Below are 19,503 nucleotides of genomic sequence, written 5' to 3'. Positions count from 1 at the left end.
TAGTTTTTAGACCAAAAATATCAAATTTAAGTGATTTTTTACGGAGCCCCTAAGGGGACATGGAGCAAAAATTAAAAAAGTTTAGTTTCATGTGCTCACGTGAAACTTTCATGTGCTCACGCAAAACCTTCATATTCAGAATTTTTTGGTTTCGCGTGCTCACACAAAGCTATCGTGTGCTCACGTGAAGCTATCTCGCGCGCACGTGAAAGCGAAAGTTTCACGCGAGCGCGATAGTTTCACGTGAGCACGCGAAATTAATCTTAAAAAAAATTCTGCACATGAAGGTTTTGCGTGAGCAAATGAAAGTTTCAAGTGAGCACATGAAAGTTTCACGTGAGCACATGAAACTAAACTTTAGATTTTTTTTACTCCAATGTCACCTTAGGGGCTCGGTAATTTTGTGCATAGAACAGGTAAGAAAATCTGCCAATGCGGTAAACAAAAAAATCTTGAAAATTTTTCTTAAACACTAAATTCAGGAAAAATTCAAGAAAATTTTGCTTACCCCATTGGTAGATTTTTTTGCTTGTTTTATGCACAAAATAAATTAAATTTGATATTTTTGGTCTAAAATCTAGACTTATTTTCTTTTGGTCGTTTTGCTCATCAAGAAAAAGCATCTTAATTTAAGAATTTTTGGATATTTTTGCTGAGGACCAGACAAAAATACTGGGATTTTTTTTCTTGAAAATCATTTTTTGCAGAGATCCAACTATTTAAATACCTGGAATATAAAAAATTTTAAATATTAAGAAAATTGCCTTTAAAGTTGTCCAAATGAAGTCCTTAGCAACACATCGACCATTTTGACCCATAATGGTCGATGTGTTGCTAAGGACTTCATTTGGACAACTTTAAAGGCAATTTTCTTAATATTAAAATTTTTTATATTCCAGATATTTAAATAGTTGGATCTCGGCCAAATGTTGTCCGATCCTAACAAAACATACATCAAGGAAAAGCTTATTTATTCAGCTTTCAGATTTCAAAAAAATGCCCCATATGGGTTACATTTGTGATTGTTTTAGCCATAGACTGCCGATATGGCGCAGACATCGTGGGTCTTGAGTCTGCGCAGTAGCGATTTTGGGACCAGTCCTGCTCAGTAGTGAGCAGGAAGTAAAGCTGCAAAATCAAGACCCCGCCCTCGCTCTCGCAGAATGCGCATATCACACGATATCACAGCTGTCAATCATGAAGTGACACCACCGTTTTTATATCATTAAATAACTAACTAAACACAAACTTATTTTAAAAACAAACATTTGAATTTACATTAGCGTGATAAAAACTACAGTAATGACAGAAACCAGGTTCGGAAAAAAGATAATTGAAGTGTAATTAATTTTTTTAGTTGGTCTCAAGTCCCATTGAATAACATGGGGAGGTGGCCTTTATGACCTGTACTGGGACCAGTCACTGGGGGGCAATCGAGACGTTTTGGCTTCACTTTTCAGGGCTTGTGCGGCACGCTTGTAGCACTTTACACTACATGTGATGGGCACTTGCTAAAAACTTGAATGTGGTGTTTAAAGGTCAGAATCTGGAAAAAAAAAAAATTTCTCCTTTAGAAATAATGGTCTGGTGTAGTATAGTGTAGATAGTGGTGATGCTTAATGATATTCACTTTGATAGCATTTGTTCACCAGTGAATTCATCGGATATTTCTATACCATACACATTAAATAATCTTCCGCCCTCCAGCGTTGTAATCGTACAGGGATTTTTCTCCTTTCTTGCTCTATCCTAATAAAAGGCTTGATCATTCTGACTTATGACTTAATACAGAACACAGCAGGCTGTGTAACAGCTTTATTACCACGTTGCAAAGATGTTGCATTGATTTATTTTTCAATTGACATTCTTTAGAATGAAGCAGAATTATTGTCCATGTTATATTTAATTAGCTGCTGTTTTTCAGGGAATGCCAAGCATGTTGCCTTAAAATGAGCTTGTATAAAAGGGAATAAAGATGATAAAATCAGCTCTGTGGTACAGTACTGTACCGTATGTTAAAGTACAGTGCTTTAATTAAACACAGGCACACATGTCTCCTGCTAAATAAACCTGTCTTTAGTTCCTCATTTCCTATCATCTCTCTCTCTCGCTTTTCTTTTCTCACTCAAAACCTGATGTATTATTTATATCCAAATGCAAATTCTGCTGCATTAGACCTTCTGTCTGCTGTCTATGAAAAGGGTTTTGTGGTGATTCTGTTGCTTCTACTGATTCATTGGTTGTTATTTAAGGGAAAAATTGTGCACAAGTGTCAAAAATTAAGAATAATAAAGTAAAATTAGACTTATTTTTATTTTCACTACTTTTTGTCATTAAATGAAAATGTTTGGATAATCAATAATGAAAAGAATTAGTGTCAATAGCGGTTTTGTTTCTTTCTGTAAATGAATGATTTTTAAGGGAACCAATCCATGCCAGGATTTGTCTAATAGGTGACATGAGTAGCTTATACCAAGACACATACACTCACCTAAAGGATTATTAGGAACACCATACTAAAACTGTGTTTGACCCCCTTTCCCCTTCAAAACTGCCTTATAATTATACGTGGCATTGATGCTCTATTGGGTTGAGATTTAGCGACTGTGGGGGCCATTTTAGTAAAGTGAACTCATTGTCATGTTCGAAAGTTGAAATGATTCGAGCTTTGTGACATGGTGCATTATCCTGCTGGAAGTAGCCATAGAGGATGGATACATGGTGGTCATAAAGGAATGGGCATGGTCAGAAACAATGCTCAGGTAGGCCGTGGCATTTAAACGATGCCCAAATGCCACTAAGGAGCCTAAAGTGTGCCCCCACACCATTACACCAACACCACCAGCCTACACAGTGGTAACAAGGCATGATGGATTCATGTTCTCATTCTGTTTACGCCAAATTCTGACTCTACCATCTGAATGAATGAAATCGAGACTCATCAGACCAGGCAACATTTTTTCAGTCTTCAACTGTTCAATTTTGATGTGCTTGTGCAAATTGTAGCCTCTTTTTTCTATTTGTAGTGGAGATGAGTGGTACCCGGTGGGGTCTTCTGCTGTTGTAGCCCATCCGCCTCAAGGTTGTGCGTGTTGTGGCTTCTCAAATGCTTTGCTGCATACCTTGGTTGTAACGAGTGGTTATTTTAGTTAAAGTTGCTCTTCTATCAGCTTGAATCAGTCAGCCCATTGTCCTCTGACCAACAAGGCATTTTCACCCACAGGACTGCTGCATACTGGATGTTTTTCCCTTTTCACATCATTCTTTGTAAACCCTAGAAATGGTTGTGCGTGAAAATCCCAGTAACTGAGCAGACTGTGACATACTCAGACCGACCAACAACCATGCCGCGCTCAAAATTACTTAAATCACCTTTCTTTCTCATTCTGACATTCAGTTTGGAGTTCAGGAGATTGTCTTGTCCAGGACCACACCCCTAAATGCATTGAAGCAACTGCCATGTGATTGGTTGATTAGATTATTGCATTAATGAGAAATTGAACAGGTGTTCCTAATAATCCTTTAGGTGAGTGTACATAATGTGGCAAAGATTTGTTTTATTGGACACACAGCCCAGCAAAAGATGATTTCTACTTTCTTTTTTATTTATTTAGCTATTCTGTACTTATTTCTTACATTCTTACATTATGTTATAAATGTTTGCTTTTTAATGAAATCTTTAATTAATTAATAAGCCCTCTGATGTCAAATCAGACATGTGACCCATCTACATGTTGTGAATCCACCCTTAACCATATAAACATCAGGAAAGATTTTCTTTCTCTTTTCCAGTGGTACATGATCAGCATCGTCCACATCTACAACCGCTGGAGGAACAGCGAGATACGCTGTTACGTCAATGGACAGCTCGTCTCTTACGGTGACATGGCTTGGCATGTCAACACCAATGACGTAAGACCATTTATCTGTAGCTGTGAATTATGACTCTGAATTTAATCATCAACATGACGTCTCTTTATACACGTGCGATATCCGTGATGTATTCAGCAGTGTAGTGTAAATGAGATCCGGCTTAATGGCTTGATGCAAAACGATACAGCGGAAAAACAATGACATTTCCAACCTCCTTGTATTTATGCATTTTGCAAATGCTCAAGGCGACTTACAGTGCATTCAAGCTATACATTTCTTTATCATTATGCAAACCCACAACATCTGTGCTGTACTAGTTGAGCTTAAAGACTACATTTCAGTAAAAATAGAGATGATTTAATCACAGGGATTGATTAAATTAGATGATTTGACTGCTTATGTAGTGCAGTACTCCACTAATAGCAAAGTCACTGTAGTCAGATAATGAAAAGGTTGGACCAGCAGTGTTTAACCTCAGATCTCATGGGTGTTGAGTTTGATTAGACTAATAAGTAGGTTTCAGAATAACATGTTTATAATGGTGCACTGTAAACCTGTATTCCCTCAGCATCAAGCAACCAGCACTCAAGACATATTATTATTATTATTATTACCTCGTCTGCACCAATATCCTCTATATTTTCATTCTAATCACCTTTCATTGCAATCCATTTCCGAACGATTTCTGCTAAGAACTCCAAGCTGTTCCCTTCATGTGCTTATCACAGAGCTATGACAAATGTTTCCTGGGCTCATCCGAGACGGCGGACGCCAACCGGGTGTTCTGCGGACAGCTCGGAGCCATCTATGTGTTCAGTGAAGCGTTAAACCCAGCACAGATATTCGCCATCCATCAGCTAGGGCCCGGATACAAGGTACGCATCAGGTTTGCCAAAGTACGTTCCACACCGTTGCATTGGCACCCTTGATCTCCAAGAGAATTTATTCATTTATGGGGCAGTTTCCTGGACGGGGCTTATCCTAGTACCAGACTAAAATGCATGCTTGAGCTACCTTAACCCCTTACCTGGTGCAGCCCTTTTTAAGTGAATTGTTGTAGCAGTTTACATTTACTTTATTAAAGGGCCACTTACCTCCACTTTAAAAACAAACGGTGCTAAATCGCACTAAAAGTGGTTCTTGGATCGTAATCATAGGGGGAACCATTTTTAGCGCTATGTAGCACCTATGAAGAACCATTCGAAGGTCATATAGCACCACATATGGTTCTACATAGCACCTTATGGGATACACAGTGCTATATGGCACTTAAAATGGTTTCTCTATGATTACGAGCCAAGAACCACTTTTAGCACCATTTGTTTTCAGAGTGAATATAAAAGTAGTCTCTGGTATCCTAAGAATATGTCTGTAAAGTTTCAGCTCAAAAGATCTTTCATTATACGATGTTGAACATGGCCATTTGTGGCTGCAATGAAAAACGTGCTGTTTTTGTGTGTGTCTCTTTAAATGCAAAGAAAGTTTCTGTTCCCCTCCCGTATGCAAAGTTGGGGGTACAGCGCTTACACATGTGCTTTGGACTACATTAAAACATGTGTCTCTGGCAGAAGGCTGAACTACGAGCTAATAAGGTGGAGTCTGTGAGCGGTTATGACATCACATTGATCGGCCTGTTTTGTGTGACTGTTGCGGTTTAGGAGATTACACAAAAAAGAATAAATGGATATAATAACAGGTTGTTTCTGCACACACACTGGCGACTGATTTTCTGCTAGAAACACATTTAAAAGTGCATTTTCTAGGTTGGGGGGCTTTAACATTATTAAAAATAAGATTAAACAAGCATTAAAAAAGTCAAAACAACCAATAATCAAGACACTGTATTTCTTATTGTTATTTTTGTAACAAAAAATACATCTGTCTAGTTATGCCAAGCTCTAGCATATTTTTTGTGGTAGAAATTGTGGGTGGGGGCCTTTATATATTGTTGTGGGCAAAATGGTACTGAGCCCCTAAGGGGGCATGGAGCAAAAATTAAATAAAGTTTAGTTTTGCGTGCCAAGTGAAACTATCTATCTAATCCAGGGATGGGCAACTTTGATAATTTTTCTCCTTTATACCAAGGGGGCCAGAACCACACAAACAATTTACATCATTCTTAATTTCCTTTATTAAGAAACCACAATATACAATTAACCTGTCTTTAAAGATTTTAACTATAAAACTTAGCAATAATGCTAATTCTAAATCATAACTTTATTTTCAGTGGACAAGCATTTAGGTTAACTGCATTGCTTGAAATAAATAAAACATAAATTCAAAACAAAATATATATATAAAAAATGTTAATAACAATGTATTTTACCTTTCAAATCTGAGAGCAATTCTGGCCCGAGTACGACCTGTCACCTGAACCAGTAGCATTGTTTTTAACCCAGTCTGTAGCCCCGGTGGGCTCGCAACAAATTTGGCAAGCTGATCTAAAATGATCTGACATGTCTGTCTCAACGAAAATAACCTATCGCCAGCCACACAATGTCGCAAGTGCTCTTGGCAAACAGAGGAGAGGTTTGAAAAGGACATTGACACACACATGCGTTAAGGGCTTCTTGGGTCTTTTCGGCAAAAACACATTCATTTTAAATAACCCGAGACCCGATTATTGTTCCCGACCCGGCATGCGTGAAACTTTTAGACTCGAACCTGATCGGGTCTCGGGTTGGCCCTCCGGGTTTTCGGACCCATGAAGACCTCTTCTTCACATAAGCCCAAACACGGGACTTATGCTTACTGTGACGATCCGCGGGACCTAGCGCCCCCTGCTGGTTGGGATTATTTACGTCCTAATACAAAAATCATCTTTTTAAAAGTATTTGATTAAGTATAATATGGTCCAGAGGGCCGAATTAAAATTTACCCCGGGCCGTATGCGGCCCTCGGGCCGCCAGTTGCTCATCCCTTATCTAATCTATCTAAACTTTCGCTTTCATGTGCGCACACGATAGTTTCACGTGAGCACGCGATAGATTCACGTGCGCAGGCAATAATTTCACATCAGCACGCGAAGAAACAAAAAAAATATTTCTGCACATGAAGGTTTCGCGTGAGCACATAAAAGTTTCACGTGAGCACAAACTAAACTTTTTTTACTCCAATGTGACCTTAGGGGCTCTGTAAAATGGGGTCCTTGTAGTGAGAAAAAAATTATTTTGGGGTTATTGCTAGGGTAAGTCTTGAGGTTATACTTAAATGTGGTTTGAGGACAAGCAAACATGTATTATTTGGCAAAATCAGTGACCTATCACTAATCATCAAAGCTTCTCAGGTGAACCTACACCATTCGCAACCTTTGTACTTCTTATTGTTATGCATTATTGATTCTACACTGACAAATGTGCATATTCTTAGTTTTGGTTCCTAATGAAATCTTTAATTCCTGAAGTCAATTTAGTTCTAAGTCTATATAGTAGCCTACTAACAGTTTATATCCTCAGTTCCCTTTCACGTCTCAACCTTTTGCCGCTAATTCTCAAGGTGCTTCTGAAGTGATTTAGGATTTAATTGCATCCATGGGGTAAACAGGACAAGTTGCTACAAGTTTCAAGGCTATGTCCTTATTAAAGATTAAAGTTCTGTCATATAAGTAATTGGTGCTTACAGGAGTTTGTGCAAAGTCTTTTAAATCTTTTGGGAGAAACACCAAAGATAAATCAACTTCTTATCTTCAACAATGCATCAAATGCATTTAACAGATAACACGTTTGTCTTAAAAATAGGTTGTGAAGATGATGTAGAGCGGATTATGTTTGAACGATGAGCTGTTTGTAATTTAATTTCAAATTCCATCACCATTTCAGTCGTCTTATCTCCATTACGGCTTTGATTTAATGAAAGTCTGTGTAGTCGGCAAGGACAAACGGATCTTGAAAACATTTCTTTATTTTTACCTCATCCGCATACGTTTGAACTACCTGGGAAACATCTCCATTGGCGTTTCTCTGATGAGCGTGGGCCGGTCATTTCCCTTATTAATTGCTGTTCTAGACCTCAGATTCCCGCTGCACCACACACGGTCATGACAGGCAGGTTGACAGAAATAATGAGCCGTCTGCTTCGGGGGAAAGCAATTACCCACCACAGATGAACCCGTGAATAGAGTCTCTCAAAGGATGGAAAGGGTCTGTATAAGTCTGTGGAGTGCTAGCGATCAGGCTGTCCATCAACTCTTTAGGCCGATTAGTTGAATCCACCTTATCTAGTAACAGGGTGGAAACCTTCAGGATTCACTTAACAGTGCAAGTCTACTGGGCTTAGACCAGATTGATGGAGGAGTGGGATTAAATGAGTTTTTAATTGTGATGGATCCACTCTGTTTTGTGGCCATAATGGTGCAACGCATTACAAGTAACGTGCATTACGTAATAATATTACTTTTCTGAAGTAACGAGTAAATTAACGCATTACTTTTTAAATGTACACATTAATATTTGAGTTACTTTTTTATAAAAGGTAATGCGAGTTACTAGTTTAATTAATTTGATTTAAAAAAAATATAATTTATTGAATTAAACTAAACTAAACGTAGTGATGTAGAATTACACACAATATGCGCTTAAGTCAATGTGCAAGTTTAAGTCAGAGATGGCAGGCCAGAGTTTGACATTTTTGTGATGGAAATATGCAATTTCTGAATGCAGAACTTCATAAAAAACACCTGCAAAGACTGAAAGGGATCAAGCATCAGCCAAGTAAGAACAAGTAACGCAAAAGTAATTTAAAAGTAACATAAGTATTACTTTCCAAGAAAACTACGCAATTAGTTACTTTTTATGGGGAGTAACTTAATATTGTAATGCATTACTTTTAAAAGTAACTTTCCCCAACACTGGTTGTTACCTCAATGTGAAAGAAATAAAAAAACTGTATTAAAACAAATTAATAAAGATGTTTTAAAGATTTTGCATGCATGTTGTGTAGTTGTGCTTGGAGAGTAAACTGAAGCTCAGCTTTGGCAGAAATTGAAGGAGGGTGGGAAAAATACAACACACGCACAACATTTACAGAGTCAAGACCCAGGAGAATGACCAACAAAATATTAATAATTGATAATATTGTAGTTACTGTATGCTTTATTTCTATGCATTTTTATTTACATAAGAATAAACCAGTTTTTCTGAAATGCTATATTAGTTTGCTCTTTTGCCATATAATTTTGTAAAATAAATAACAAAGTTTTTTGTTTTTTCAGGTTTGCACCATATATTTTGATGCTTTACTCAAACCCATAAGAAGATAAAAAGCAAATATTGGGAAATACCCCTTTCCGACATCACTTCTAGCCACTACTGTGGAAAGAGTACCAATAACATTTTACAGATTACAAAAGATATAAAGAGTTTGGTTCCAAAACGCATAAATTCATTTTGACTTATTTGGGTAAAAACATGTTTTCTATATCAAGAAAGTGACAAGATGAAAACCACTATTTTCTGTTACAAATTTTCATATAGCATCTTTAGGTTATAATAACATTTATATTCAAATCCATTATTTGATTTTCCTAAATTTGATTATTTTTTTCCGCAAAATGCAATAAATCTATGACAAGTTTTTTTTTTCTCCAAAATGCTATAAATTTATTGAATCAATATATAAATGTGCATTCATCTTTGCCATGTTATATGCATTTAGTTGACTAGTGGTATACACTGATTAAAAAACTAAACATTAATGGCATTAATCAAAACACTTACTTTGTCATATTATGAACACTGTCATTCTTGGGACGTCATCGCTGAACTTTTTTGACAGCGATCAGTTGTAAAATGTTTTGGTCCTACTCGATTTTCGTTGACTTTGAGTAAAATAATGGAAAGTTTTTCATAAGATCCGCTGGGGTCAATGTGTTAGCATGACTGAAGCTTGATGCAGTCATGTAAGAAAGAGCAACAGCCGACATTTTTCCTTCGCCCGAGTGCCTCTCGCGTAAATTATTTGATTTTGATGGTTTACGTTTTTTCCCCGCCACAGAAAACACCACAGGTTTATCGATGCCATCAAAGTTACTATTTTGTTTTTGTTTGTTTGTTGATCACGAAGTACAAAGTAGATGAGGAAAACTAGGATTACTTGTGTATTCAATGCGCCGCCATTGTTGTTTACAATGTGTGGAATGGTGCTCTGTGATTTGTTGAGCGGATTTATTGCATTTAGGCGAGTAGTACCATTCATCACACAAGAAGGGGAAAAGACATTTTATTATGATTACAAAAATAAAATAATTAATATTAGTCAACACATTAGCAAATAACTAGTTTAAGTACAGAGAAAATAACAAATTTTTAAGTTCCCCTTAGGCTCAGGCCCTGCACGCTGTTCTATAAAAATAAATAAATAAGTTCAGCTTCCTATTGGGCTTTGTTCAAAACACCCATTGCATATAAAAAGCAATTAAGCCAGACTTAATGTTAACTCATTTTTATGTGCACTTTCTTTTTAAAATTCCTGCCACGTGTGGCCTTAATATTGTGCTCATGGCCCAAACATGGCTCATGTCATTTTTGCACCGTTGAATGTTTCTTGGAATAGTGCATTTTTACACCTGCTGTATACACTAACATTATTTGGTCTGTTAAATGTAATGTGTGCGCCCTCTTGGGACCTTCTACCCTGTTAGCCCTTTAGCAAAGTACCTGGCCAGACATCCAGCAATAGTGGGCAACAGGAGCCTGTAAACTCTCGCCGTCATCTGTGATTTATGTGACTGATCTGAACATGACCTGATTTCTGCTGTGATTCACCACTGTGAGGAAACTGCTTTCCAAACACACCAATCTGTTTAATCCCATAGACGTTCAGGATGGTTTTAATGCTAATTTTAAGTAATTAATGAATATATACTGTACAGTTAAAAATGATTGAACTCAAGTGTTGTGATTTACCTGTATTTACTGTAGTAATTGAAAAATGCTAAAAACATTTACACTGTTAGGCCATTTTGGTTTTCACAGTGATCTCAGTGAGAGATTTCTTTCTCCCTGTTGTCATGAAAGACAAATGTTATGGTGCTCTTGGGAAATCTCATTATTGGAAAGATGGAGTGCGAGCATTACATCATCGGAGCCTTAATGAAATGTTATTGACCAAAGTTATTGTCAATAAATTTATGCCATTTGTTTACCAGTCAATCTCATAAGATTTTCTTTCAGATATGGGTTTTCTCATCTTGTCCGCAGCTTTGACCAAACAACAATACATGTATATATAATTAGTAAATACACTGTAATTATTTTTGCACTTACAGTACTGTGCAAAAGTCTTAGGCCAGCATGCTAGATTTATTGTTTTTGCAATTGTATAGTGATCATATATTTCTCAGTCTCTTTATTAGAATAAAATCAGAAAATACAGGAAATGTGTATGTAGTATTAAAAACAGCATGAAAGTATAAGCTGATGTGTCAACTCCCCTTTCACTTGAGCCAAAGCAGGCAGCTGCAGGATCTCTTAAATCTAAATAAAATTAAATGCTAATTTCTAATTCTAATCAAATGACTTCGGGACTTCGGTCTCCTCAAAAAAGCTCAAGATGTGTTTCGTGCCAAGAAAGGTCATACTGACTGATGCCTGAAGAAGACATTTAGTGAAAATGGTTTTGTTTTTAATTTTGTGTATTTCCTGTATTGTTTGTTTAACTCTTTCCCCGCCATTGACGAGATAACAAGTTAATTAAGAGAAAACGCTTCCCTGCCAATGGCGAGAATTTCCGGCTTTCCGCAGTACCGCAATTATCCACCAGGTGGCGAACTCCCGCAACTTATACAACCCGGAAGTAACGCCTCACGTGAAAGAGAAGGGACTCCGTGTATGTTTTAAAGATCGCCCTGAATCTGATCTCTATCAAAAGTCCTTCACAAAAATGGAATTATCTCAGCTTTTTGCTCAAAATTGAGTGTTTCTGAAGAAACCTACCCATATTTGAGAAGGGATAAAAAAACAAAAACAAATGAAGGTAGGATGAAAGTTTTTTTTTTAAGGCAGAGGTTCTGTTCTTTCATTTGAGATATTATTTGTTTATATATTTAAAGAAGAACATTTTCTGGAAGGCATTAAACTTTTGTGAAAATCATGAGTCATGTGTGTGACTCTTCATGTCAAAATATGTTTTTGGAACCTATGTGCATTGCGTGTCATGTCAAAATATGTGGCTTCTGCATACGCATGGAAAGTGTTCAGGTTAAAAGAGACGCTTACGTCTTGCAAGACACTCACACTAAAATGTGATTATTAATCATATATAAACTGTCTGTAGCAGGCCTGTATTTTGACATGACACGCGATGCGCATTCACATAACGCATGGAACAGATATTTTGACATGAGGAGCCACACACATAATGGTGTTTTTACGAGTTTTGCATTCGTGCCTTCTTGGAAAAGAAGTCACGAGCCGCAACTGAATTCTGTCAGGAACTGTGGTCGAATGAACCCAAACGCAAACGATGTCGGGGAGAACAAAAACACTTTATTAACTGACAAGAAACAAAAAACCCACGAGGGGGTACACAACATGAAACACTTAACAGATACACTAAACTTGACAAGATATTTGAATGACTTCCACACAAAACACGGGAACAGCACAAAATGAACCAGCACAGGACCAAGGATACAAAGGGATTAAATAGCAGAGACTAAACAAGATAACAAGGGGAGAACAGGTGATTGGAATAAACTAATGATTAACCATTAACAGGGAGAACAAGAGGGCGGGGTAATGAGACGAGACACCGAAGGCACAAGATCATGAGCCTTCACATTAGACATGGGACTGTCAGAATCCAGCCATCATGACAAGACATAATATTAAACATGATACCATGGCCGGACCCCGACAGTACCCCTCTCTTGGCGTCCCCAAGGGAACACACAAGACCAAAAACATGACAGATAAATGACAGGACTAAACAATGAACACATCAAAATGTAAAATAACAAAGTCAAGTGCTAGAAAAACAATGCAAAATCAAAATCTGACAAACAAGAGTCCACTGGATAAACAAGACAAAACAGTCCAAGGGGGTGCAGGACGAGGGCGAAGATGTGGTCGTGTGGAGTGCACAGGCATCAGCCGCGTGAACTGGGTCGACGGCGCGAACTGCGCGGGCTCCGGCTCTGGCGGCGCGGACTGCGCGGGCTCCGGCTCTGGCGGCGCGGACTGCGCGGGCTCCGGCTCTGGCGGCGCGGACTGCGCGGGCTCCGGCTCTGGCGGCGCGGACTGCGCGGGCTCCGGCTCTGGCGGCGCGGACTGCGCGGGCTCCGGCTCTGGCGGCGCGGACTGCGCGGGCTCCGGCTCTGGCGGCGCGGACTGCGCGGGCTCCGGCTCTGGCGGCGCGGACTGCGCGGGCTCCGGCTCTGGCGGCGCGGACTGCGCGGGCTCCGGCTCTGGCGGCGCGGACTGCGCGGGCTCCGGCTCTGGCGGCGCGGACTGCGCGGGCTCCGGCTCTGGCGGCGCGGACTGCGCGGGCTCCGGCTCTGGCGGCGCGGACTGCGCGGGCTCCGGCTCTGGCGGCGCGGACTGCGCGGGCTCCGGCTCTGGCGGCGCGGACTGCGCGGGCTCCGGCTCTGGCGGCGCGGACTGCGCGGGCTCTCCAAACACTGGATCGGGCATGGTGATGGCTCTCCAGAGCTCAGCGAAGAGAGCTGAGCGCTCTTGACCCGTCAGCCTATACGGAGCTGGACATACTGCATTGGGAAGTAAAACCCATGCAGGGGATGAGGCAGTTGACCCCGACACCGTTGCTGGGTTCAGCTTTGGCTGGTTCATTCTGTCAGGAACTGTGGTCGAATGAACCCAAACGCAAACGATGTCGGGGAGAACAAAAACACTTTATTAACTGACAAGAAACAAAAAAACCCATGAGGGGGTACACAACATGAAACACTTAACAGATACACTAAACTTGACAAGATATTTGAATGACTTCCACACAAAACACGGGAACAGCACAAAATGAACCAGCACAGGACCAAGGATACAAAGGGCTTAAATAGCAGAGACTAAACAAGATAACAAGGGGAGAACAGGTGATTGGAATAAACTAATGATTAACCATTAACAGGGAGAACAAGAGGGCGGGGTAATGAGACGAGACACCGAAGGCACAAGATCATGAGCCTTCACATTAGACATGGGACTGTCAGAATCCAGCCATCATGACAAGACATAGGGCTCTATCTTACACCCGGCGCAATGCAGCGCAATGCGCGACGCAAGTGTCTTTTGCTAGTTTCCACCCTAATTTTCACGTTTAGCGCCGCGTTGTTTAAATAGCAAATGCATTTGCGCCCCCTTTGCGCTCATGGGCGTTCTGGTCTGAAAAACGAGGTGTGTTCAGGCGCATTGTTGGCGCGTTGCTATTTTGAGGCAACTAAAGTAGACTACGCCATTGACCAACAAAAACCTGGTCTAAAGTCTAAAGTCAATGGCGCAATATGTTTTATGTTATTTAAAGAGCGCATTAGTAATATGCGCCTATAAACGGGAGGACAACGCGGGTTTGCTTATCACAAAGTACATAAATGCGCAGCAGCACAAAAATGCTTTTAAATATGAAAGATTAAAGGATTGAATTTAAGAGATTATTATTGAGTCTCTTGGACATATTTATAAATGGGGACTGATTATGAGACGTTAGAAGGCGCAAAGAGCTGCTTTACCTGCAGCCTGATAAGTAAATAAATGCTTTGCTTTAAACAAATGCGTCTGTTTTAAATGTTTTTTTTTAATGCTACCTCACGGATTTATTGTATATGATGTACCTGTGGATATGGCGAGATGAGAAACATTTGTAAGTAATGCTTAAAAAAACTCTTTGCTAAAAAAAACGCTGTCCAAAGTGCTGAAAGTGAGGAGAGCCGTTTGTAATTTCTTTATCTCCTGTTTGTTACAAATAAAGTATTTTTACAGTACAAACCTTATCTTACATACTTGTAAATTATTTTTTGATGATATTGGATAGCCATACATTTAAAGCAATTACAAGCCTGCTTTTTACTTCCATGACTAAAAGAAAACGGGTTTTAAAAGTTTTAATAAAAAAAAAAACAATTTCAATATAAGGGAAAAACAACACAATTATTTAACATTAATCTTAAACTGGGGATCTTCTACCTCCGCTTAGTTTTTCAGTTTACAAAGTCCGTCATCTAAATAGGGATTAGACATAGCGCCAGCGCAACTTGCTTTTAAAGTGCTTTTAAAATGCGCTTAGATCGTTAAAATAGGGCCCATAATATTAAACATGATACCATGGCCGGACCCCGACAGAATTATACATCAAAATGTAGTTATATTTTTTACAGTGTCACTATAATGACATCACTACAAATCACTATAAAACATTCTTTATTTTTTGTCTTTCTTGGAAGTTGACAAATTGCTATCCTACTGCATTTAAGCTACAGTTACAGTAAATTTCAATATTAAAATAAAATGGAAACGTCCGTACAGTAATATATGAACTTGCGGATGTTTTTTCCTTAAACAACGAAAACGCTGACCTTTGCTTACTACACAAAGACATTAATACTGCAAGCAGATACTAAATACCTTATTAATAATCAATAATAATCAATAATAATTAATATCTAAAAACAAGCAAGAGAGCTAAGCAACACAATAAGCAAAGTCTTTTCCATCCATAGGCGACCATTTTAAAAAGGGATCAACATAGCATGTTATCATGTGAGTGTGGTCAAGCATATAATAGTCATGTTTTCAGAAGGTTCCTTAACAAAACAATTATTTGTTTTATAAAAGACACATTGGATTCATTTAGCATTGCTAGTTAATCTGTGGTAGGTCACGTCTGGAGGACACCATCCTCATCATCACATCTGTGCCGCAGGTGTTGGGCTAAGGGTTTTTTGGTTTGACACCACAAGAAACATCCTTATGAATGATAATTCAGCCGGAGGAATCCCACGTCGCCTCTACTTCATCTTCATGATTATTTCATGTCACTGAACTCATTTATTATTCAACGTGCCCTCACGACTTTGAATAGGATTTAATCATCACATAAAATGAATCTTCTGCTTTTTATGCTAGGAGTTGTAAATCCTTTGATAAGCACACATAGGATAAGAAATCCTATATATAAATCGATTTTAAGACGTGTTAAATATACTTTGCGATAATTCAGCGTGTTATGTAATAATTCATGCTTTCGTTAATTCTCTCACATTAGCATGATGTTTTTACGTTGCCTGTACATTTTACTAGCGAATGTCATTTTGTTGGGGTTTTTACGGGTTGGGATTTAAACAATCTTTCTAATCACATGGTGACTTTGGTTGATCTCTTGTTTTCTCTCTAGAGCACTTTCAAGTTCAAATCCGAGAGTGACATTCACCTGGCTGACCATCACAAGCAAGTGTTGTATGATGGCAAATTAGCAAACAGCATTTCGTTTACCTACAACGCAAAAGCCACAGATGCTCAGCTGTGTCTGGAGTCCTCGCCGAGAGAAAACTCATCTATATTCGTGCATTCACCACACGCTCTAATGCTACAGGTACATAAATGTCCGCTTAAAGCCCTCTCATAATCCTGAACAAACAGCATAACGCTTCATCATGTTAATCACATTCTGCCATTTTCTGCGAATACCACAAGATAATGTTAGTGTTTGCCATTTAATGATAATGGCTTGGAGAAACAGATTTCTACAGATTGGTTAATGTAAGTTAGTAACCAGACAAACAAATAACATTTGAATATTTACTGGGGATGTTAAAAATATAAAAAAAAAATGTACTTAAAAATAAGTACTGTAATAGCTTTTCTTGTTTATAATGCACATTCACTGCTAAACCTTAAATTAAAGTTTTAGTTCATCCCATGTTTTTCTTTATAGGATGTGAAGGCCATTGTTACACACTCCATCCACAGTGCCATTCACTCCATCGGGGGAATCCAGGTGCTGTTTCCTCTTTTTGCACAACTGGATTTCCATCAGCACAATGAGAGTCAGGTGGAGACCACTGTGTGGTGAGTAACTTCAGATATCAAAACAGCAGAATATCTGACCCCTTTTCTTCATCTCAAACCAGTATGATTCTCATTGATGGGCCTAATTGAATTGATTTGATGCAATAGTTGGTCTGTCTTTCATTTTGAATCTTAAAGGAATAGTCTACTCATTTTCAATATTAAAATATGTTATTACCTTAACTAAGAATTGTTGATACATCCCTCTATCATCTGTGTGTGTGCACGTAAGCGCTGGAGCGCGCTGCGACGCTTCGATAGCATTTAGCTTAGCCCCATTCATTCAATGGTACCATTTAGAGATAAAGTTAGAAGTGACCAAACACATCAACGTTTTTCCTATTTAAGACGAGTAGTTATACGAGCAAGTTTGGTGGTACAAAATAAAACGTAACGCTTTTCTAAGCGGATTTAAAAGAGGAACTATATTTTATGACGTAATAGCACTTTTGGGAGTACTTGGACTCGCCTGAAAAGTCCGCTCCCCTTCTCACTCTCATAATGGGAGAGGGAGGGTGTTACTGCGCCGAGTCGAAGTACTCCCAAAAGTGCTATTACGCCATACAATATAGTTCCTCTTTTAAATCCGCTTAGAAAAGCGCTACGTTTTTTTTGTACCACCAAACTTGCTCGTATAACTACTCGTCTTAAATAGGAAAAACGTTGATGTGTTTGGTCACTTCTAACTTTATCTCTAAATGGTACCATTGAATGAATGGGGCTAAGCTAAATGCTATCGAAGCGTCGCAGCGCGCTCCAGCGCTTACGTGCACGCACACAGATGATAGAGGGAGGTATCAACAATTCTTAGTTAAGGTAATAACATATTTTAATATTGAAAATGAGTAGACTATTCCTTTAACAGGCTGTTATCTAATAAATAAGAAGTTTTCTGTGTTGCAGTTCCACTCTTCTTGGCTTTCTGATGGAGCTGCTTAAGAGCTCGGTGGCAATGCAGGAGCAGATGCTTGGTGGGAAAGGTTTCCTGGTGATTGGGTACCTTCTGGAAAAGGTAAAGCTCTGTTCTTTTGTTTTTAATTATATTTTTGTCACGTCAATGTGCAGTTAGGACTTGATAGGTGTGCATTTTGGAATTCATGCACTTTTAGTGGCACCGAAAATGATGACAGATGTTGCAATGCACCATTCTCTCAAACTAAAAAGTCCTTGTTGCACTTGCATTTTCAAGTTCGATCAATTTGAATTTACAATCAATTTCAAACATTCTTGACTAATGAGTAGTTGCTATAAATTATAAAAAATAAAGTTGACGTAACTTAAGGTAATTCAACTTTATTTTAATAATTTATAGCAACTCCTCACTTGTCAAGAATGCAGAAATGAATTGTAAATTCATGTTGACTAAAGGGATAGTTCACCCAAAAATGAAAATAATGTCATTAATCAGTCCGAGAGCTTGTTGACCCTTTATTGAAGATCTATGTGCGGTGTTCTCTCCATGTCCAGAAAGGTAGTGGGAACATCATGAAAGTGGTCCATGTGGCATCGGTGGGTCAGTTGGAATGTGTTGAAGCATCGAAAATACATTTTGGTCCAAAAATTAAAAAAGTACGACTTTATTCAGCATTGTCTTCTCTTCTGTGTCTGTTGTGAAGCGCATGCGCGAGACTCAAGTCACGTGACTGCAGTGAGCGGATGACGTGTTATCCTCAGACAATTTTTTTTTTCAAACTTACATCGAAAAAATAACAGCTGGGGCCAGGGCTCAAAATTAACTTTTTTATTTTGTAGCACTGGTGCTCCCAACTTTAAAGAGTTAGGAGCACCAGCAAAAATTTAGGCGCATCCATCCAAAAATTATAAAACACCACAACTACAATGTAAATGTTAATACATTTATTCTTTACACATCCAGGCTTTACACATCCTATGGCCAGCATTTAAAATTTGGTCTTCTATTTTATTGTATTATTTTTTTTGCTGCATAGATTCCTAAATTAATACCCAAAATGCTGTTGAAATACTACAGCAGCAATAATAATTTAACAATTACAGGTAACATGATTAAGATTACATAGAAAATCTAGCAAACACGTAAAACACTGATTAATTGTGACATTACAAAAGTGACCTTAATATAGAAGGCTAATATATATTGGTATTGATAACTGCATACCAGGATGCTATTACTACTAAATAGGCAATGTTTTAAAAATACAACAAAAACATACCATCAGCATTGTCGTGTTCCCCATCAACATGGGCCACAAGGATGTTTGTTGGATGTCCATTCACCAGCGCATGCGCACATATATTATCAAACACTATGACAGACAGGTCGGTGTCTCCATTAATAATGAACACATTTGTCACGACACGTCTTGTGTTTTTGCCACTTTCAGCATGTTTAAGCAAGGTCTGGTGCTTAAAATATTTTGATTCCGCCACCAACACCGTTTTACAGGATTTACAATAAAACACAGTAAGTACAACGAGCCATTTTCATTGCGGAGCCACTCGTAATCTTTAAGCCACTCTCTCCGAAAGGTTTAACGTCAAGTCTTATCTTCCGGTGGTGAAGTCGCATTTGAATCCGGATCGTCGTCATTAATTACAGTAGTAACATTGGCTGTAATCGGCTCGTTCTCGTCATGCT

General features: G+C 38.6%; 1 protein-coding gene across 1 annotated transcript in view; it reads left to right on the top strand.

The window, feature by feature from the left end:
• Positions 1-19,503, top strand: part of nbeab (neurobeachin b) — a 359,639-nt gene that overhangs the window by 107,530 nt on the left and 232,606 nt on the right. The window contains exons 7-11 of the mRNA XM_055196954.2: positions 3,793-3,912; positions 4,602-4,748; positions 16,213-16,410; positions 16,753-16,886; positions 17,790-17,898. Coding sequence (XP_055052929.2) covers positions 3,793-3,912; positions 4,602-4,748; positions 16,213-16,410; positions 16,753-16,886; positions 17,790-17,898 — 708 coding nt within the window. The remainder of the gene's footprint in view (positions 1-3,792; positions 3,913-4,601; positions 4,749-16,212; positions 16,411-16,752; positions 16,887-17,789; positions 17,899-19,503) is intronic.

This window comes from Misgurnus anguillicaudatus, chromosome 24 (genome assembly GCF_027580225.2).
Source record: "Misgurnus anguillicaudatus chromosome 24, ASM2758022v2, whole genome shotgun sequence".
In the NCBI taxonomy this organism is placed as follows: domain Eukaryota; kingdom Metazoa; phylum Chordata; class Actinopteri; order Cypriniformes; family Cobitidae; genus Misgurnus; species Misgurnus anguillicaudatus.
This window is presented reverse-complemented; position numbering and strand designations above follow the sequence as displayed.